General features: G+C 38.8%; 3 protein-coding genes, 1 non-coding gene and 1 pseudogene across 4 annotated transcripts; 3 read left to right on the top strand and 2 right to left on the bottom strand.

Moving 5' to 3' along the window:
• Positions 1-546: 546 nt before the first annotated feature.
• LOC120016824 (tubulin beta-8 chain-like) lies at positions 547-3,186 on the top strand. The gene is made up of 3 exons (XM_038869750.1): positions 547-1,032; positions 1,327-1,596; positions 2,277-3,186. Exons 1-3 carry the CDS (start codon positions 639-641, stop codon positions 2,954-2,956), a joined length of 1,344 nt encoding a protein of 447 aa, XP_038725678.1. The 5' UTR covers positions 547-638; the 3' UTR covers positions 2,957-3,186.
• Positions 3,187-3,280: 94 nt separating this feature from the next.
• On the bottom strand, positions 3,281-9,904 carry LOC120016825 (annotated as a pseudogene).
• Positions 9,905-10,093: 189 nt separating this feature from the next.
• On the top strand, positions 10,094-16,282 carry LOC120016823 (protein IWS1 homolog). The gene is made up of 8 exons (XM_038869749.1): positions 10,094-10,541; positions 10,697-10,759; positions 11,913-12,665; positions 13,107-13,241; positions 14,697-14,780; positions 14,885-14,944; positions 15,055-15,141; positions 15,828-16,282. Exons 1-8 carry the CDS (start codon positions 10,191-10,193, stop codon positions 16,095-16,097), a joined length of 1,803 nt encoding a protein of 600 aa, XP_038725677.1. The 5' UTR covers positions 10,094-10,190; the 3' UTR covers positions 16,098-16,282.
• Positions 16,283-17,424: 1,142 nt separating this feature from the next.
• Positions 17,425-21,859, top strand: LOC120016848. Its single transcript, XM_038869793.1, has 4 exons — positions 17,425-17,449; positions 17,644-17,751; positions 18,518-20,387; positions 21,078-21,859. The coding sequence occupies exons 3-4, from the start codon at positions 18,534-18,536 to the stop codon at positions 21,405-21,407; spliced, it is 2,184 nt and encodes a 727-aa protein (XP_038725721.1). The 5' UTR covers positions 17,425-17,449; positions 17,644-17,751; positions 18,518-18,533; the 3' UTR covers positions 21,408-21,859.
• A 357-nt stretch (positions 21,860-22,216) lies between these two features.
• Positions 22,217-22,290, bottom strand: TRNAV-CAC. Its single transcript has one exon. It is a non-coding gene; the product is annotated as a tRNA-Val (tRNA).
• Between the last annotated feature and the right edge of the window lie 131 nt (positions 22,291-22,421).

Genomic DNA, 22,421 nt, shown 5'->3' with positions numbered 1-22,421 from the left:
TAATTTATGTGGGTGTTTTATGTTAAGTGAGTCTTATATATGTATTTATAATAGTAATTATGATAGGAATCTTGACAGTTGGTATCTCAGTTATCCGAACTGTTGAATTATATGTACATAAAATGGGATATGTGGAACCATAAATAATTACTATCACACATGCTACATAAGATTGAGGATAAAATGAGTGTCATAAATTGAGCGACATAGTTTTGTCGATTTTTTAATTTGATAACCTAAGTAGTCAAATGACTCAAATAGTACGGGGATATATGATTTCTTTTTGTGCGCATGGAATATTAAAGAGCTCATAAAATAACACCAATGGGGCATGAGGTGGTTTCTGCCTTGACCAATAGAACGATGCCATGTACTCAATTCTAGGAAAACAATATAGAATGCTTACCACTGAATCATATCCCGTTTTCAAAATTTCAATTCCCACTAAAACCTAACGCCCGTTACGCTCTCCGTCAATCCGCAGCTTTCTCTCACCATCAAACGAAACGGCGTCAAGTTTGTGATATAAATATCTTCTCTTCTACCTCTCGTAAGCCCTACTCGCATTTTCAGACACAGCTTCTCACCCTACTTTCCTTCACTTTACCGGAAAAACCCGAGAGAAGCGAATTCCGAAAATGAGAGAAATCTTGCACATCCAGGGCGGTCAGTGCGGGAACCAAATAGGAGCCAAGTTCTGGGAGGTAGTATGTGCGGAGCACGGGATCGACTCCACTGGTCGGTACAACGGGGACTCGGATCTGCAGTTGGAGAGGGTTAACGTTTACTACAACGAGGCAAGCTGTGGCCGATTCGTTCCCCGTGCTGTGCTCATGGATCTTGAGCCGGGGACTATGGATAGTGTCAGATCTGGACCGTATGGGCAGATTTTCAGGCCTGACAACTTTGTGTTTGGACAGTCCGGTGCTGGTAATAATTGGGCCAAGGGTCACTACACGGAGGGGGCGGAGTTGATCGACTCGGTTCTTGACGTCGTCAGGAAGGAGGCCGAGAACTGCGATTGCATTCAAGGTAACCTTTCCTCTATTTCTGTTTGCTTAGCGATGAAGTGACGGAGTTGTATTTACCTTTAATTGTATTTCTCCTTGACAATTTGTATTCCTTTTTATACGAAGTTTTTTTGACGACTGTTTGGTTTACCAGAAAACCCGGGAGGCTGAAGAAGAATATGAACTCCTTTCTTTGCGTGAATTTTTTTTCTTCTATTTGCTTGATCTTTCTCTGTTGGTTCTCTTAAACAAGCTGCGTAATCTCTTACCTGTTACTTTCGGTTTCTTATTTTTCTTTTGATGTGCTTGGTTGCAGGGTTTCAGGTATGCCACTCCCTCGGTGGTGGCACTGGATCTGGAATGGGGACGCTACTGATATCAAAGATAAGGGAGGAGTACCCTGACCGCATGATGCTCACGTTCTCTGTATTTCCATCTCCCAAGGTTTCTGACACCGTTGTTGAGCCATACAATGCCACCCTGTCTGTTCACCAACTCGTTGAAAATGCTGACGAATGCATGGTTCTTGACAACGAGGCTCTCTACGACATTTGCTTCCGAACTCTCAAGCTCACTACTCCCAGCTGTAAGCTAATTTTCTGTCGTATTATTTTGATTTTTGAATTTAATAGTTTTCGATTTCTTAGACTGTTTAATTTGATCAGAGGATATTTAGAACGTTGAGATTGTTGATCCATGGTTTGTTGTGCCGATTAAATTACGCTTTTACCAAGGCTTGTGTGTTGTTGCCTTGCTATTCTTTGTTTTCTTCTCAATTTAAGAAAAATTCATTATCTGTCTTCTTTTTGCTCCCGATGCAGTTTTGTAGGGGTTTTGTTGGTCTTGACTGTGTTTTTAGGTTGTCATGTTATCGTTCTGTGCACAATCTCACTAGTGCAGTTGTTGCACATAGGTCTCACATGGCCATATTTGCCTAGGTATTGCCTTTGTGATATGCTAAGGTTGCAGTCTCCATAGTCGGGCAATATGTGAGAATGCTCTCTTTGGCCTGTTGCAGATATCCTTTGAACTGTGGAATATATTGTGTCAATCACATGGTTTTGCGGATAGCTTATAAATTGGTTCAACTAGTTGCACCTTGCAATAAATGGTTTCTCTGATATATGCATTTATATGGGGATCCTCTTTTAACTGTTTTGTTTTTAATGGTAAGACTTTTGTTTTTGGTGGCTTGTGGAACTTTGAAACAATTCCCCTTTGTCTCTGTAGGAACTAACCGGCAATGTATATTGTTTGTTTTGTCAGTTGGAGACTTGAACCACCTCATTTCAGCTACTATGAGTGGTGTTACTTGTTGCCTCCGTTTCCCTGGACAGCTCAATTCAGACCTCCGTAAACTTGCTGTCAACTTGATTCCATTCCCTAGACTTCACTTTTTCATGGTTGGCTTTGCCCCACTTACATCTCGTGGCTCCCAGCAATATAGGGCCCTCACTGTCCCTGAACTTACACAGCAGATGTGGGATTCCAAAAATATGATGTGTGCTGCTGATCCTCGTCATGGTCGATACCTCACAGCATCAGCCGTGTTTCGTGGTAAGATGAGCACAAAAGAGGTTGACGAGCAGATGATGAATGTGCAAAACAAGAACTCATCATACTTTGTTGAATGGATTCCCAACAATGTCAAGTCCACCGTCTGCGACATCCCACCTACAGGACTAAAGATGGCTTCAACATTCATTGGCAACTCAACTTCAATCCAGGAGATGTTCAGGAGAGTTAGTGAGCAGTTCACTGCCATGTTCCGCAGGAAGGCTTTCTTGCATTGGTACACCGGAGAGGGGATGGATGAGATGGAGTTCACCGAGGCTGAAAGCAACATGAATGATCTGGTGGCAGAGTACCAGCAATACCAGGATGCTACTGCTGATGAAGAGTACGAAGATGAAGAAGACCGATATGATGAGGAAGAAGAGGCTTGAAAAATTTTGGGGGTCCTGTCTGAAATCCATATGATATGATTTGCTACTTTTTTTGCACAAGGAATGGTGAACGCAATACCACATTGCCTCCCTGTTTCTTCATTTGAATCTTTTTTGGCTTTGTTGTCTTTTCAATTTAGGGTCACCAAACTGCACTGTTTTCTTATTTCGATGGTCTTGTATGGTTAATTTTACTTGGAAAATTGCTTTTTATCATATTATTTTTGAAAGTTGAATGCTTTGATTTTCTTAATCTTCATCAGAATGCAGGTGCTGCTAAGATTTGTGGTCCTGTAAATCGAAAATCATTCCCACAAAACTGAGTACAAAACGAAATAATGGATATTCATGAAATGCCCGAAAGTAATAGCTCTGGCATTTTATATCCAGAGATTGTTAAACGCACATGCAACATAAAGAATCTTTTCACACTTGTTACAATATTTGCTTTCACCACACATGAAACTACGGGGTGCCAGTGAAGAGAAGGTTGGTCGGGGGAGGGGAGGGGAGGGGAGGGGAAGGTAGATTGAAATATCTTATTTTAGGTATTGTGGGCAATACATCCATGATCTAACAAAATGCTTACATCTTGGATTGCAATGCTTTAACGCTAAGATCAGTCTCACCATCCCGTGACCGCTGCTTCTGTAGTCTTGTTTTGAATTTGAAAACAGTTTCATGCACTTCATCAAAGTGAGGTCTTGTTGCATTTTTTGTATCCTCAATCCATTGCTGAACTTTCTTATGAGGGCCAAGGATTCGACTGTGATCCTTTTCATCCAGAACCTGAAATTCGACAATTGTATATATTATCATGGCATCTCATAGTATCTTCCTCATTTGTTTCCTTTTCTTCTCTATAAGCACTCGTGAATTTCCAGGAAACAGATAAATGCAGACTTACAGTTGTTCTAGACAGATATTCTAGCAATAAAAGAAGAGATTGTCAGAAAAATATCAACCTCAGGTTAGGTTGAGTCTCTCTTAGGAAATGAGGATAACATGAAGTAAGTAGATATGCCACCTTTCCATTCTAATGTCAATGCTCTAGGAAAACTAATTGACTCGACAAACTACAACAAAGATATCTTGCCACCAAAGACCTTTTTTTCCCTTCCCATTGATGGTTCTCTGTTTGGTGGTCTGGCTAGAGACTAGAGTGATTGGCAAACAAGAAATTTTGGAAAAATAGTCATGCATTATGCCACCCTATCATCATCATCAAAGCCTTTTTATCCCAAACAATGTTGGTGTTGGCTAAATGAACTACTACTCAGTATTCAGTATCTCACGAAACTTGCTCCACGATGTAAGAAATTTTTTTTTACCTAGAGAGTAATATCAAATTCCACATACCTCTAGTTGCATTATTTCACACACTAGGCTCAGATCTGCAATCGATGGTTGATTGCTACCCAGCAAGAATTTACCACTACCCTTAAGCCAAATGTTCTCTATTGTTGACAAAGATTTAGTCAATATGTTTTCAGCTTCAGCAGCAGCCTGCGGATTCGGAGGCAGGCCAAGCACAGGTGCCAATACAGTATGCAGAACAAATTTAGCTGGAAAATGAAACATCAATCAAAGGGCCATATCAGAAAGATCGATGATCAATACAGCACAACAACATAAAAAATGCCACATGTATCCAGCGATGAACGTGATGCCACAACTGATAAACTACAGGGAAGTGCAAAAGTATACAGTTCAACGCCAACTAAATTCACAAAAACATAGTGAGTTTGCTAAGGCTAAGCGAAATTTCCATCTATTAGGATATCACAAGGTCATTAGTTCTGGGGGTGATTGTGTGCTAGCAGCTGCAACTATGATAAGTGGCTTTTCAATGACTACACAAAAAGTTAGATGATTTATTATAGAATTATTACTGCAGCAAACTTCACATATCAAGGGGTGCATTTTCAAGAGTGGCCAAGGAAAAAACATATTCTCTCTAACCTAAATCGAGGTAGATTGATGATTTTTGTTGGTGTACACTGTAGCCCTGGGTTACAGAGCAAGGAACAAGTAGAAATCCTTGAAACAGAAGTTGGATGGGAATTAAGAGAGCATAAATCATAAAGAATTCACCAAAATGGTGGCCTATTTACACACTTTATAAAAGCCAAATGAAACCAATATGGCATTATGGCCAGTGTTGCGGTCAGGGCGTACGCCCTGAGGCGCGCCTCAAGGCGAGGCACCTTCGAGCTGCCTCCGTGCGTACGCCCTTGATAAAGGCCTGTGAGGCTTACGCCTCATATGCCTGAGGCGTACGCCTCGAGGCGTTGCTCCTCAAGGCTTATGAGGCGTAATTGTTGACACACCACAATTTATCAAAAGCAACGCCCACAAAGAACAAAAACACAAACAACCCAGCGAGGCCATTCCAACCGAGGACGACGATTCTTGAGACAAATTCTCGAAGACTCTCTCTCTCTCTAACAAACAAATCGTCCAAGGAATCAAATCAATTTTCAGCTTCATACATACTCTCTCTCTCTCTCTCTAACTCTCTGTTGGTGTTGTGCGACTTCTACCCTAGATCTTGAATAGAAGGTACGATTTTCAGTCTTCAGATCTTGACTGATTCTGTTTTCTTATTATTCTTGCTAATATTTGCAAAGCGAGCATGTGAAGCTGGCTTGGAGGAGTTCCATCTTTCATAGGATAACTAGAACGAAAAAAAATGTTTGTTTAGTATATAAGATACTTGCGGTGATAATTTTGACAGATTTCAAATCCTGTCATCCACACAACACCCACTAGTTTTAGACATGTAGCTTTAGCATATTGAGAATGGCTGGAAGTAATTGATTTATTTTGATTCTTGAAGACTTTATTCAATTAGACTTTCTCTCTAATTCTGCATCCAACTCCAAATTTCTCTGCAGATCACTTGAATTGATGATGGATGGAGTTATGTCTTCATAAATTGATAAATTGATATGATTATATTATTTGAATGTGTACATGTACATTTTAGATTAAGCATATAGGTTTTTTTGTTGATTCTTACCGAGGCTTACGCCTCGTTATGCCTCGAGGCTTACGCCTTGCCTCAAATAAGTCAAGCGCCTCGGTTTCCGAACCCGCCTTTTAAAACACTGATTATGGCAATACCAACCGTCTATCTCTTCTACTGTTGTTAATGAAATTCAGTTGTATTAAGAAGTACTCATGCTAATATGCATTCATAAGGTAGAATGTACTAAGCTTTCCGTGTCTACTTAGAAATGAAACTATGAGCAGGCTCTACTCAATGTTGTAAGATCCATCATTCTCAATCTGGTAAACAATCTTCATAAAGATGGCATGCTTAGCCCTTACTATGAACACGAAACCAAAAACTTCATAAAGCTGGACAATGGAGACTAGAGATAGGGTGTGCGCTGTCAGAAACCTCATTAGAGTTTACAAGGTCAAATTTGTTCCATGGCAAGTTGAAACGTAATGCATTATGTTTAGCGAGTTGCAAAAGAAAATTTCCTATTCATAGACAGAAAGGGAAAAAAGAAGAAGAAGAAAGAGTAAAGGGCACGCTATATTAACCAAAAAGTTCCTCAATCCTCAAGAAAACAAATCGAGTAATATTTCTGTAATGAATGGTCAATAAAGCAAGTTCAGAACAATATTTACGGCCAAACATTTATTCAACAATATGGAAACTCCCATCCTGTGTATCAGTTTTCAATTGTAGTTCCATGGTACTCATAACAATATTCATTTTGATAACTTTACAAAATTAAACTTGTAAGTAAACATTTAGTGCAGACTAGAATTCATTGTGCGAGAATATGGAGACCAGAACACTGGCAAAGAGTCATTTGACCCACATTTAATATTTCATATTTTCGTGTTTATGGACAGTAAAGCTGTCTTTGGAACTCCACGTCAAACTATTACAGTTGCATCACGTAAAAAAGACCCTAACCAATTGAGAAATGCTCAACTTCCCCTCAAGTTTCAACAAACAAAATAATTTCCAGCACAGTGGGGAAGGAGAAGCAAGTGCATAATCGACAATATCAAAAGAAATAGGTAGATTTTTTAGGAACCGATAATTAAGCACCTGAGCCAGGGCGTAAATTGGAGTGATGCCAATCCAATACTGAGTGAACCTTTGCTCTCTTGAAAAGATCAGCTGGATACCTAGGAATTATGGACAAAAAAAAATCTGTTAAAATTACAAACAACTAAAAGGTCATGAAAAATTATTCAAATACAACAGTACTGTCATGTATTAAATGTACATAATTATGAAATAAAATTTCAACCCACGCTACATAAATCTCTCATGCATATATAGTGATGCCATTACAACATTTGATCATCCAACCAACACATTTCAGAAACAAGATGGCTATAATGTTTTAGATGTCAGTTTTTTTGTTTGGTATCAGAAGGGTGCGCATCCATGCAGTGAACACATCTCAAAGCATCATTAAGGGCATATAAAGAAGGTGGTTCAGCAACTCTACTTGACCAAGTTATGTCACTTTTCTTTTCATCATTCGATATCTTAGGCACTGAGACTAACAGGTAACTCGCATCAGATCCACACAATACACTGTTTTTAAATTAAGTACTTTCAATATGCTCTTTTTTTATCATCCAAAAAGAACTTCTAACAAAAAAACTGAAGTCAGGTACTTTACACCACTTTAAGCGGCACGCAAAGAGGATCATAGGGCACTTACCAATGATCTGCAACTCCGGGAAATGCACAAGCAAGGTAGATAAGCATCGCATGGCTGAAGCGAAAAAGGAATAGCTAAATTAATGTAAATACATGATAGGATCATTAAAGTAAATACACTAAGCTGTTGAACAGAGCTAGTGAGCTACGCCAGCAACTGAAAAACGATCTAGATTGCATTTGAACCCAAAAAAAGTAACAAGGGTCGGTAGCCGGTCATATATTCATCATGGCAAGCGATCAATATCTTCGCTTCCGAAAAAAAGAATCATTCTCTTCTCTCTCCCTGTCTCTCTATTGTTTTGAAGAAATGAATTGTACAAAATATCCCCCTTCTTGTGTGTGATATTTTCATTAAAGCATTAATTCCAAGCTTTTGAGATCGGCTACATTAATCCTGAATGAAAATAATTCGAGTTAGATTCTCTTTCGCTTTTCTTTCTCCGCTAAAGAACATAGGACCTCTGCATGGTTTGCCTAGACTACCTTGGATCCAACCCTACAATGTAAACCCCGAATATTACTAGTCACCAGAATGTCTTTATCATCTACATCCTTCTTCACCATTTCCACAAATGCCTTTTTTGGCCTCCCACTGTATGTATGTGCATTATAATTGAGAGAGAAGGGAAGAGAATCTAATCAATCATAGATGTATTTTTTTTTCAAGAATCCACTAATAAAATCCTTTTCATTTGGTTTTCCCTTTTGCTTTTTTTGACGGGTCATTATTGTCACTGAAGGCTTAATCCCAAGTATTTGGGGTCAATTACATGAATTCATTATGAAAAATATTTGAAGACCATCGTCTAGACACACTTTCGGTTTAAATCTTTTTAGGAATGCGGAACCTCTCTAGGACTAGGCCACAGGGGCTGCACCCTTCCAGGGTAAACTCTGGCTTTTAGTAGTCAACACATTTCCCTATCATTCATATTCTTCTTTGTTATTACCCAAGCCTTTTCAGGCTCCCTCTCTACATATGTGCATTACAATTGAGGGAAAAGAGGAGAGGAGAAGAGATATCTTTCCAATACCTCTCAAATAGCTTAAATCTTCCATCAACTATCGCTGGAACCTGTTGCATAGGGTTTATCACTGGAAGTACACCATAAAGTTGGCATAAAATAAGTGAGAAAACAAAGCTTTCATTGTAATGCCAAAGCAGGAGCTAACAATTACAATCAGAATGCAGCTGAGAAAGTGTTATATCTAATGCTCAAATCAGAAAGCAGACACTGGCAGCTGGACCACAAGAATAGAATAAATTTTTGCCTTCAATAAAATTACAATCTAACCTAATCTATACTTATCAAGTAAACTGACTCACGGTATTCTCAGGAACACTATAATCGAAGGGAGTAGCTGATATGAGGACTAACAGGAAAAGGATATGAAATTTACAAAGTGCACAAGGATATGATGGAGGGAGAGTACAAGCAGCTGAGAAATCCAGGAACAATCCGCCCATAACATAGTTAATACTTAATAATATTATTTACCCAATCCCTTAATACATGTTGCTTCCCCAATCCCATCTCTATCTTGCACCCAACCCCCCCACCCCCCCCCCCCCCCCCCCCCAAAGACCCCATTTCCGCAGCCGGAAATATAAATTTTGAGCAATAACGGTCTCATCTCTGACTCTAACAATTCAAATGTACCATTATCGTTCTCTCTTTGCATTTCAACAAGTAATCAACAATTCACCAATACAAATGGCTGAATAAGTTTACATATTAGACTATGCAATCATGAACTACAGGTTAAATTTCCACAACCAATAATAAGCCTTCAACAATTGAAGTGTTTGGAACCGGTCCTGTAAACTAAACTAACTGCGATATCATTAACACTGTCGTGATCCGAGGTGGTACCTTGAAAATCCGGAGATCGATGCTGACGCTTAGCGATATTCACTCCGATTTCCTCGAAGTCTATCTAGTTAACCCTAAAATTAAAATCATCAAGAGCACAAATCAGTTTCTAAGAAAACGATACTACTGGTTTCGATTCAGATAAACGTGATTACTTGCAGAAGATGAGGAGAGCCCGAGATGGCTGGGACATTCGGTCTACATATAGCTTTAGCTTCATTTTCACTTCGCTGGTTATGCCTTCCGAGTCCAACTTTGGCGAGAGATCACCTGTGTATGTGTGTTTCTGCGTCTTCCGTGTAGCTTATCCATGGCAGCACAAGGACAAGGACAAGGACAAGGAATATGCTATATTTTATTTTGATCGGATATTCTTATCTTTTTCCTTTAGTCCTTTTATAACATTTGTCACGTCACGATTAGGGCATGAGGAAAAAAAACTTCTTACCTCAAATCGCTCCAGCTGGGATTCGAACCGAGGACGTCTGGCTGACCCATTCTCTCACATTTGTCCCAATCAAAAAGGGTAAAATTCTTAATTACAGGGATAATTGGTGTAGATCAGTTGATCACCGACCGGTGATCAGTGAGTCGTGGGCCTCGTGTTAGTGTTACTGTAAAAGTGTGAATCGGGGATATTTGCGGATCGCCAACAATGGGAAATAGAAGATTCGCGCAGGTCTCGACAAGCGACGAAGAGGAAGAGGGCCCTAGGACCCGCTCCTCGAGAGCCCAAACTGAAAGCAGGAAGCGCAAGAAGGTAAAGCTTTCGGAAGATGAAGAGGAAGTCGAATCAGAGCAAGCAAAGAGCTCGAATAAAAAGAGGAAGACGAAGAATACTAGAGAAGAGGAGCCACCAAGCGACGGAGAGGACGAGGAGGAGGAGGATGAGCCCCCACCGGAGGATGCGAAGCCCGTGGGAGAGTCTGTTAGGCTTTCCGGTAAAGGGAGGGGCCGCAGGCGCCATTACGAGGCCTTCGAGTTTGATGGCAACCGATATGACCTCGTGAGTTGTTCTCGTTTCCCGTTCTCTCTCTCTTCCTGCGTCGTATGTAATTGCTGGAAATGCTATGATTAATTTCTTTGACCGTGTTTTAGGTGTCTTTTGTGGTTGGGAATCCAAAATTATGGAGGGAATAAACTGTATGTTTTGTTTTGTAGGAAGATCCCGTTCTTCTAGTTCCGGAGGATAAAGATCAAAAACCTTATGTAGCCATCATAAAGGTAACTATTTCACGAAATTAGTTTCATGCAAATTCTACATGACACCTAAAATTATGTTTGATTTACTGCATACCTTCTTCTTAAGATTCATCTCCTGTTATGTTGAAGCAAATAAGACTCGTTTCCCTCTGTAGCAAACCTTGTATTGGACAACCACAGGTTTGGTTGGATTTGCCAAACATTGGTGAGAGTGAGGCTGTGAGGATGAGGCTTAACAGGTTTCAATTTGGGGTCGAGGTCTTCTAAATCAAAGAGAGAATGAGAGATGGGGACTGAGTTGTAACTTTTTATTGGAAAATATTTTAGAAACCTTTTTAAATTATTAAGATTTAAGAATAATAGAAACTGCAAAACACTGTAAAAATAATAAAAACTAGAACAAAAAATTGAGTCAGGTTCAAAACCTGCACGGATCAGCATTACCAGGTTTTCTGGTTTGAGGCGGTCCAACAGGGGTGGACTGAAACTCCTATTATCAAGCCGTCCTGATTGGACTGTGGGCCCCCTCGATGGTTTGACCAATTGGACAGCCCAGCCTGGTCTTGGTTTTAAAACACTGTTCTGAAGCGGGGGATTGAGTGAATGGAGTTAAGTAGTTAACTACTTAAGTTTTAGTAAAGTTGCATCCACACTATTTTTTGGTGAGACTAGCCAGGTTGGAGCTCTTTTTCGGATAAGAGGCCTTCCAAGTGAGCTTTAGTGCTCTACTCTTTGTTTCCATGACTAATTTTATACTTGTTACGGCCTGGTATACAACCTTGAGAAGTTACCTGCACTCCTACCCTAACTATTGCACAAAAAACAGGACATTGGTTCTAGTTTCCACTCTCCTTTTATATTGAGAAATTCTTTGTTATCTAAACATTCACATCGTGTTATGCTTTTCTTGATATACACTCTTTCTTTGCATTGGATATGTGCTTTGATCAAACTAGTAGCTGCGGCTTTTTTAGATTTCCTCCTGGAAGATCTTGCAGTTGGGCATTAGCCTTATTTAGATGTTTCATTTACAATTTGTTCAACATAAATTGAGGAATCAAACTTTACTTTTAGGTAGATAATTTACAATTGTGTTTTGTTTATTTTTTAAATTACGATTAGAATGTATTGTCACTTGTTTTGTTCAAGAATAATGGTCGTTGTGTTTTGATAGGATATTTCTCAGACTAAAGATGGGAGCATGATGGTCACTGGGCAGTGGTTTTACCGTCCAGAAGAGGCAGAGAAAAAAGGAGGCGGAAGCTGGCAATCTCGTGATAGTCGAGAGCTGTTTTATAGCTTCCATCAAGATGAGGTTCCCGCAGAATCTGTCATGCACAAGTGTGTAGTGCATTTTGTCCCTATAAACAAACAGCTTCCAAGTCGCAAGCAGCACCCTGGTTTTATTGTGCAAAAGGTGTACGATATACAGAATCGAAAACTTTGGAAGCTAACTGACCAAGATTATGAAGATAATAAGCAGCATGAAATTGATATTCTTGTTGATAAAACTCTATCACGGCTGGGAGAGCTACTTGACCTCGACACTGAGGAAATTGTTGCTGAACAGGAAGAGCAGTTGAAGATAAAAAAAACTCTCAGGAAAAAGAACATTTCACCTCTTGATGTTTCAAGGGAAGAAGAAGCCACTGCCAAGCCAGATCAACAATTTAAAGCAGAAACACCGGGAAGCTGTTCAAGTAATGCCTCAGAATACTACTCCATTTTATTGAAGTTTAATGCGCTGACTGGAGATACCCATCGCGACAAATGCTTGGAGAGGCTTCTTCAAGGAATTCAGTATATGTGTACTTCTGAAAATTTGTGCGCTGATGAGAATGGAAAAGGTGGTCCTCATGGTATTGTCCTTGAGAAAGATCCTAAGAACTTGGAAAATGCAATTGGATCTTTAGAGAAGAATCAAAGGGTTGGTAGTAAATTAATTGTTTTGTGCGTGGTTTTGATATTTAGGATAACCATTTATCTGGCATGGTATATAATAAATAGGTAAACAACTCCAAAGCTCCTGTAGTGGGCGGAGTTGGAGACATGCAAGATATATGCAAACAATACCCTTGTAAAGGCTGTTTGCATGAATTGAACTTGTGACCTCTAGGTTGCACTCTACAACTCTACCGCTATGCAAGATATACGCAAACATTACCCTTGTAGAAGCTGTTTGCATGAATTGAACATGTAACCTCTAGGTTGCACTCTACAACTCTACCGCTGGGCCACATGTTCGCCTGTTTGGTAGAGTGTTTAATGTAAATTGAAATTCTGTTGGACAAGGATATGCTGTGACTGTGATTAGAGTGTCAATGGAAACCTTGATACTTGTTTTGCAATTTGTTATATGATCCTGCAGAGTGGCAAGCCTTTCGTTTGGCCAGATGCTGCCTTTCCTGCAATTACAGCTCTTGAAGAAGCCTCACATGAGGCTCTTTCCTCTGATTTTCAGAAGTATAACCAAAAGATGCGGCAATTGGTGTTCAATCTGAGGGTGAGATGAGTGCCTTTCTGTTTGCGTACATTATTCAATATCTGCATACATTTAGATACAATGATTGTTCCCAACGATACAGAGATGAAGTTGTGCATAAATGCTTGCATGCTTGTGTGTAGATGAACATTCACACACTTTTGTTAAAAGGTGAAGGCAAGGGAAGTGATGAACTGAGTTATTGATTTAAGGCAAAATTATGATTGCGACATTATTATTTATTGGCTGTACATTTTTTTTTCTTGATGGCATTTCTATCTTTAGTGCTTATCCTGATAAATTATTTTATTTACTCTTGAATAAAACTTGCTTTATATGTGCATTGGGAGCGAATTAAGGGTTATGATTGATTGTCACTATGATTTTTAGGGTTTCATATCCTCATGGGGAAGGTTGTGGTTCCATTATGGAAACTAAGGCTTTTCAAGTTCAAATGAAAACTTTGATCTGTACCCCTGAAAATTTTCTATGTAGTAAACTTGGACTTCTATGGAATGTCAATAATGCTATGTCTCATCACATTCCCTACAACATTAGCAAATTTAGATGTGTTTGACCATTTCAGCAATATACAAATACATTTTTCTTTGGGCATTTTTCCAGCATTCCTGAGTTTAAATTAGGAGGAACATATGAATGCATTTATAAGATTAATCAACTGTCCGCTTCGCTTTCCTTTTGTTTTTTCTTTCTCTCTCCTAGTATGGTATTATGCGTGTATTCTTGTAGTGTAGGAAATGTTAGAAAAGGAAGTAAACAAGGAACTCTTTAGATTCTCACTGTCGAGTGTGATCAATCTTAGCATATTGAAATCATAGAAGTTATGGATCTGGTGTCCTGAACCGTGAGTATTGAGGCTGTTTGAGAATCTCAAATAAATGGATATGAGATGTTTGGAAAAAAAATTTTCGTTTTCATTTCTTTTATTCAGTATATTATGTGCCAAGACATAGGAGGTGAAGAGGTGCTTTTATCATTGGTTAATGCTAACTGGTTACCACCCAGTCCTTGTCTCGCAAAGAGATCCTGGTCACTTGCTAATTGCTATTCTTTTTAAAGTCAGCATTTTTTATATGGGAACCTGGCATTCAAGCTATACCCTATGTTCATACTCACTTCCTTTTGTTAGGTTTATATTGATGTAATGCAATTGCTTTCTCTTATGAGCATGCGGTTCTTGGCCTTTTTTTCTTCTTCTTCTTTTTCTCCTTCTGTCTCTCTGGTCTGAATTGTTTTCTGTGTCTTGGTCAGTATTTTTTTTTTCCCAAAAAATGATGCATGTTACGCACCTTGTCTCCTGTGGTATCTCTAGAATGGATTCATAATTTTCATTCAACAAATTTTGCGGAAAACTGATGCTGTTTGGTTAGTATGAGATATTGATTGAAGAGAATTGGATTTTCACTGGCTTCTTTTGACCCCTCTCAATTCAGCATTTCCATTTCTTTCTGGCAGAATACTTCGCTGCTAGCTCGGCGTCTACTGAATAGAGAGCTGGAACCATCAAAAATATTGAGCATGTCCCCTAATGAGCTAAAGGTATGTATTTTTTCAGTCCCTTCTTTAGCATTCATTGTTTGAATTTGTCGTTTCTGATCCTTGCATGTAGATCTCAAATTTTTAATGCATTAATTCAAATTTAGGAGGGTTTGACGGCAGAGGAGATCGCGACAAAAGAGCCTGAGGAGTCAGAGCGCATGCAGGTCTTATGCTTTTTTTGTTGTCATTTGAATTTTGATTCTTGCAGCTTTTATTGTTGTATTATCCCTTTTTTAGATATGTCCTCACTCTCTTGGCTATTCTTGTATAACAGATGACCGATGCTCGCTGTTCAAGGTGCAGTGAGTTCAAAGTTGGCCTTAGGGACATCATTCAAGCAGGACATGGAGATCGTTATCAGGTTAGTAATTGATTTCCTTGTATAATTGAAACCCTATCGCTCGTAGACTCAAATGAGCAGGGCCTGATATCAATAAAATTTTTTTCCATAAATGTTCTTCTAATTTATATTTATGATTGGGTATTGATTAAACGACCTTAAATGAGGTATTGTGGTTGTATAGATGGGTGTTGACATGTTGATAAAACATAAGCTCCAGAGAATCAGGTTTAGTTTTACATGGTAATTATGACTGGGCCATTTATATTTTGTGATTGTCAATGTGGTTGGTCATTAGGTAGGGAATGTATCTCAATAGATCAATTTTACTGGCACTATCACACTGAGTATGGTCAACATAAAGCATTTCAGCATTGTATATGATTCGACCATGCAAAGAGCGATATTTTATTGCTGTTGTCTAAGTCTTGAGTTGCCAATCAGAAATGCATGTTGGAGTGGCTACTTTTGAATGTGTACTGATGGTTCAAGTGATGGAGAGATTAACTCTCTGATCACACTAGCAGAACTTATATTGAGTCAGTCTTGTTGAACCATGCATTAGCTGGCTGCAGCATCCTGCAGTTTACTTAAGAAAGGTTGAATTACATTTCGCATGCAATATTTTTAAAGCTAATTTTATCAGTTATAGATGTAACTTCTATACTTGTTTAGGTTGATTAACCTTACTTTTTTTTTGAACACAGTTGGAGTGCATTGCTTGTGGTCATTCCTGGTATGCTTCCAGAGATGAGGCATCTACACTGACAATAGATGGACCGAGTTCAGCCAAAAGTGTAGGAACTGCACCATGGGCCACTTCCAAATTTGCCACAATTGCAAGTCCTCGTGAATCTGACAAGGCACCCAACGATCCATCTAAGAAAAATGGTGACGCTGCCATGCCTGTGTTGGACACTCAGAGATCGTTTAGTAAGTCGAAGAATGAAAATGAGAAAACTACTAAAAATACATAGGAGTTGTATAAATGATCTCTGCCTAGTTGTACAGTTTAGTTATGGTGGGTTGTGCACAGGACCACATGATTGTTTTTCTTACAGGTTCCGGGTCCCCAAATGGAGTTTTTTCTTGAATGCTTCAACAACCAGAAAGTTTAGTAGTTGGTTGTGGATATCATACATTGTTTACAACTTGTTTTGGATTTCTTGGTTCTTATTTTCATCCGATGGACAGGTAGATAGGTATTCTGTTTTCTTTTTTTACAGGCATCAATATTCAATTGAATTCCCATTGCCTTTCATGAATGGTGAAAGTATAGAAATATGGCAGAATGCGAATGCTTTGAATTGGAGCCTACGCCACCCAAAGCAACTGTTGTTTAAATGGTTGTATGACACTGTAGTGGAGCGGATACCAGCTTGAAAATGATGAAAATCCATGGACTTAACAATTATCTATATGTAGTTTATTTTGGTAATGTAGAGTCCATTCAATTGTCTGCCGGACAATAAGATTTGAGAGGCTCTGTGTATAAAGATAACGTAGGGTGATATTATCACACATTGGATTGAGTATTGAGTAAAGGGTTATCTCATAAATTGTGATAATAGAAACATTTATGGGATTTGAATTCATGGCCATGACCTTTTGTTTAAGGTAAGAAGTACCAAAACGTTAGGTACTTTGCCCTAATCAAAACAAGAATACAATAATTTCTTAAGGAATCTTAGGACCAATTTGCTCAAAACCCATTTCAATACTTCTGAGTGGCGATTACATAAAACAAACTAGAAAAAGAAAGGGATCTAAAATAACTAAACAAGCCATATGCCACCTTTTAAGTGGTCATTTTAAGATTTTCCATAAAGGCATACATGCAGCCAGGGCATTATTGTCAATAACTCTGCTCAGCCCCTAACTTCAAAAGATTAGGATCTACAAATATTTTTTGTATTAACTATTTTAATCATCGGTAAACGTTAAAATTAATTATAGGTGTCTTGTGGTGTTGATTCTTTGCTGTTTCCAAAACAATAATATAATAATTGGGTGAAGAGGGCAGAATCTGACAGAGTCCTCACTTGATAAAATTGACCAAAAATCCGATATTACCCTTGCATAGAAGAGAGTGATAGTTGTAATTGCAAGGGTAATATTGTCATTTTGTAGCAAATGGTACCCTAAACAGAGTGATTAAAAGGTTTAAAAGAAAATCAAACTTATAAAGAAGTATGAATAAATGAATATGATGACTCAAAAGGAGAATGCATCTTTACTGAACAGAGGCACCAACGGAGGCAAGGAGTGAACTCATCCGCATTCTCTCTCTCTATCTCTCTCTATCAGTCTATCTCAGTCTAAAAATCAGGCATGCTCTCCCCTACAAAACTTGCTTTTTGTGTTTATTGTGGCTTTGTTGCTATTGGGTCTATGTCTGCTTCTCCTTGTCTTTGCTTTTATGGTACTTCTGTTCCCTACTTTTTAAGTACTCTCACAGTCTCACTCATTTTTTTTTCAATGGGTTTTTTTTTTTTAATTTTATTGTTCCAATCTCTTTTGTAGATGTGGGAGACATTGCGCTCAAGAGCTTGGGGCATATGAGTGCTCTACACTACTTAGAGTTTGTTGGGTTTTCCTTTTTGAATTCACTTCTCTGAGAGATCTGGTGAGGTATGTCCATTTTCCGAAGCTTTGTTTCTCTTTTTTTCAATGCCATTCCTTTTTTCTTTTTTTGGCTTAGAATGCAAGGGAAAATAAAGTTTTTTTTTTCAATAATTGTTCATAGCCTTTTTTGTGGATTACTTTACTCATTTTTTTTGGGAGGTTAGAGAGGGTTCATAGGATTCCTGTTTTGTTCAAGGATTTCAGTTTTATGGGATCAAAGGTCTGGTCTTTAAGATTCTTGTGATCCTTAATGTTCCGAAATATTAATGTGGGTGAATACTTTGCCATTTTTTCCTTTCTAGCTGTGGCTATTGGAAAAGTAGAATGACTGAACGATTCGGTTGAAGCTTCGTGAGTTAAGATGGCATGCTTGATGTTTCAAAAAATTGCTTCTTCTTCCTCTCTGTGATGTGTGCATTGCAGCATTGCTTGTGTTTGATCTAGTTTTAGGCTTCAATTGTGACCATGTCCTTCGACGATTCTTCTGTTTGTGATATGGCATTTATTATGATTGATGAATTCTAATTATTTATCATTGGGCACATTGTCCGATCATTTTGTAATGCTTCAGACTTGGTTAGCTAGTCCATGTCTAATTAAATTGTAGTTATGTTGATTGTCAAATATGGAAATTCTTAGTCTGGCAATTGTTTTGTCTTCCTAATGAGATTAAGTTACTGACTCATTCCATTCCTCGCTGATGGCTGGGGTGTTACAACTTGGTTCTATTTGCTATAATCATTTTTTTTATTTCTTTCTTATTTCTCTGCAGAATTATCTTCGTGTCAATGGGGCTCGAGAAAGGGTTGGATTTTGAGCAGATCCGCACTTTGGATCTGAGACCCAACTCGATTCTTCCATATCGAAGTTGTTCAAAAACTGAGGGGGGAAATACAAATAAAAAGCTCCCGCGTAAAGATGATCGATTGAGGATTAAGGAGGGCTTCACAGAGATCAAATTCCGTCGCTGTCAGAGTTCCTCTTGTAGAAGCATTCCATCAAGAAGTGTAGGGCTTGAAGGTGGTATAGAGAGTAAGAGAGGCTCTGTCTATCAAAGCTCAAAGGAAGTACGGGAAATGAAGAATATAGGTACAATAAGGGAAAGTGAAAAGGTTCAATTGTCTCGTAGTAGTGACTATTTATATAGTTTAGATGAAGAACACAACGCAAAGAGATCTTCTGTAAGGCTTGTAAACTCAAATTTAAATTCAACTTCTGTTAGCGAAGCTCAAAGAGAATCATGCTCTTCAGATACTTTTATTGAAATTGATCCGACATTGGATAAGAGAGAAAAGGTATGTGATGAGACAGCAGAGAGAGATTTGATTGAGGACCTGAGGTTTAGATGTGAACAGATTGTTGGTCCTTTGGATGATGGTAATGAGCTTTTGGAACAAAACTCATCCATCACTTTACACAAATCTTTATCTGTGAAGCTGGAAATACCTCAATCTCCTTCGTCATCAAAAAGTGAATGCTCATCCAGAGAAAGCTCAAAGACCGAGTTTAGTCCTATCAGAAAGATGTTTGATCCATTTATGAAGTCAAAGTCTCTGCGAAGTCCTTTGGGCTATTTGATGGAACCTGTTGATGCAAAAACGTTAAGGATGGAGAAGGTAAGAAGGAATAGGGCATTTCGAAAATCTTTAATTCGTGATTTTTCGTATACAGCAAAAAATTCTCAAGTAGAAGCGCCATTAGTGAGGGATGATCACCATTTTTCTATGCTAGCGCATTCACCAGTTCATCTCCATGGCTGTCTCAAGTTGATGAGCAAACATGGTGTGCCGTTTTTTGAGTTCTCACTGAATTGTCCTGAAGAAGTTCTTGTGGCCAAGACATGGAAAGCAGATTGTGCTTCCAGTTGGGTATATACTTTTCACTCTGTTTGCAGTAGAAAAAGAAGCAATGTTGGTGGACGGGGCTCAAGTGATAGCAACAAAGAATTATCTGTTGTTGGGCAGATGCAAGTTTCCTGTTATTTATGCTCGGAACTGAAAGATGGTGGGGATTTCAATGACTCAATGGTGACAGAGTTTGTGCTATATGATATTGAACATGCAAGACAATCTCAAGAAAGGTCTGAATGTTCTTCCGAAGATGCTGTTAAACCTCCCGCTCATCCTTGCTTGTTGGTATCTCATGAATTGGATGATAGATCTAGGGCAGCGAAAGTCAAACATCAAGTAAATGCATCTGATGGTTGTGAATTCTATTCTTCAAATCCTTATCCATTTGCACCTGCAATTTTGCATCCAAATCTTGAAACTGCAGCCATTGTTATACAAGTCCCGTTTGAAAAGAGAGAAAGCTTGAAATACAGGAGAGGAGATATGATTAGTGATAAAGTGCATTCAAACCTACTCAATCTCTCCAGAGGGGATCAGAGAAGAACATACCTTTCTGAGAGCAAAGCTTCTGAAATGGTGAAAGTAGTGATTCCAAGCGGAAACCATGGTTCGCCGAGTGTTGAAAGCCAGGGGCCCTCATCATTGCTGGACAGATGGAGATTGGGTGGAGGATGTGACTGTGGTGGCTGGGATATGGCTTGTCCTATTGTTATTTTAGGTAATCCTGGTATCCAACATGCTAATGATCAACCACTCTTGGATAAACAGCGGCCAGTGGAACTCTCTGTTCAGGTATGCTTCTTCATTGATTGTATCTCAGTCATAGGCGAATAGCTGGGCAATATGTCTACGAATTTTTGGTAACAAAAGGAATGTAAATGACAGAAGATTGGTAAAAACATATTTGCCTTGTAGACAAGAAAAATAACGTCTTTTGGTGCCTCTATTTTGATGTGTAGGATACAATAGTAGAGGGTTCCGAAAATTGCATGCATATAATGTTTTTCATCTTATTCTGATTGCTGTAATGTGTAAATTAACCCTCTCCCTCATCCACTCCTTTGCTATTGGGAAGAATGATTTTGGTTCAATTTGATTGTTTCCTTGAAATCACTTCTAGAAACTAACAAGCGTTTGATTATAATTCTAGTGTTCCTTTGGATACAGACAGTTCTCAAAGTTGTATGAAGTATAAAAACTCTCTTAAGAAAAACAACAAGTTCTTGGCATGTATATAGATTTCCTGCTTTTGCAATGTTTGAGTAATTTTGAGAACTGAGCAGTTCAGAGGTATGAAATATGAATATCCTACACTGGGGTTGTTCTGGGGAAAAAGACACATACCATAGATTGCGATTAGGATCCATTACACTGTTCATAAATGGCAGTTCTAGTAATTCATTTCAAGTGCACTGTTTTCCATGATTCATGATAACTTCAACTGGTTTCTCACATCATGTTTGTAATTTGATCTATACACAGGGATCAAAGGATAGAACACCAGCATTGTTCATGACGGTAGTTGAAGAAGGAGAGTACGCTATTACTTTCCATGCAAAATTATCCACATTACAAGCATTTTCCATCTGTGTTGCTTTATTGCATGGAACAGAAACCTCTGTCGCCCCTTGGTTGGACAAGGGAAACAACTTGCCTCATTGCAACATACTGAAAGTGCTAACTGAAGAGGAAGTGAAATTTTTAGTTGAGGCAGTCGCTGAAGAGAAGGAAAAGAAAGTCTCCAAGAGGGTTCAGGAGATCCCTCAGTCTTATGTGCTTAATCCTCCCTTCTCTCCAATCGCTCGAGTATAAGCTGCTACTACATTTCTTTCTTGGTCATGCTGGCACTGAAAGAACTAAGAATGCTACACCTCTTCCTGCCACTTTTGCTGCGGACGGAGAAACTACGGTTAACTTACTTGTGGCATAGTATCAACATCCTGCTTAAAGAAGCTAAAATGAAGTGGGTGTAAAGAAGTGAGGGAGCGGCTCATTGGGGCTTTTCTAACTTGAGGTGTACATACTCGTCCGGGTATCGAGATAGGTGTCCTTTTCTTATACCATCTTGTATTTGTAGGGGTTATTGTGCTAGCAGAAGTGATACTTGCTGCTAAAAAGTTTCTCATTTTAGTTTAGCTCTGGAATCCAAAAGATTGAGAACATTGTAATTTTTTTTGTATATGCGTTACATTTTTTTTAAACGAGGAACTTATTCAAGACATGGCAGCCACATTGGACTCCGACATATGTATTACTTCAATGATTGTCATCATTCTTATTTCTTGGCATAAGGCTTTGCACTAGGTCTATATGGGGATGTATACTGTGAGTCCATAATCAGTTGCAGATAAAGCAGCTTCAGACTTGGTCATTTAAATGACGTGATGATTTCTTCCATGTTTTAATTTTGTTGTTGGTTGGGACTTGGGAAAACAAATATCTCTGAAGGAAGTCTGCAAGTCGATGAAGGTAAAAGGAAAATCCATCTTTGACATAGCCAGCCAGGAACCATTAACCATCATCCTTCATTTCTTGTTGCATTTGCATAGACTTCATGTGCTATCCAAAAGCAAAAATATGGTCAAATAAAAATCACACGTTTTTTAAAAAAAATAATTAATTGTCTGAGCCCGGGTTCGAACCGGGGACCTCTAGTGTGTGAGACTAGCGTGATAACCAACTACACCACCCAGACAAGTGCGTTCTTGTTTTATTAAATTAATAATAAAACAACTTAGAATTCAAAACTCTTTTCAATATGTATTGGGCATCACCAAAAGCCCATCGATTCAATTATATTTCAGTTGAGATCCTCTGCGGCTCAGT

Source organism: Tripterygium wilfordii, chromosome 15 (genome assembly GCF_013401445.1).
Source record: "Tripterygium wilfordii isolate XIE 37 chromosome 15, ASM1340144v1, whole genome shotgun sequence".
Taxonomy (NCBI): domain Eukaryota; kingdom Viridiplantae; phylum Streptophyta; class Magnoliopsida; order Celastrales; family Celastraceae; genus Tripterygium; species Tripterygium wilfordii.
The sequence above is the reverse complement of the archived record's forward strand: the minus strand, read 5'-3'. Positions and strand labels throughout refer to the sequence as shown.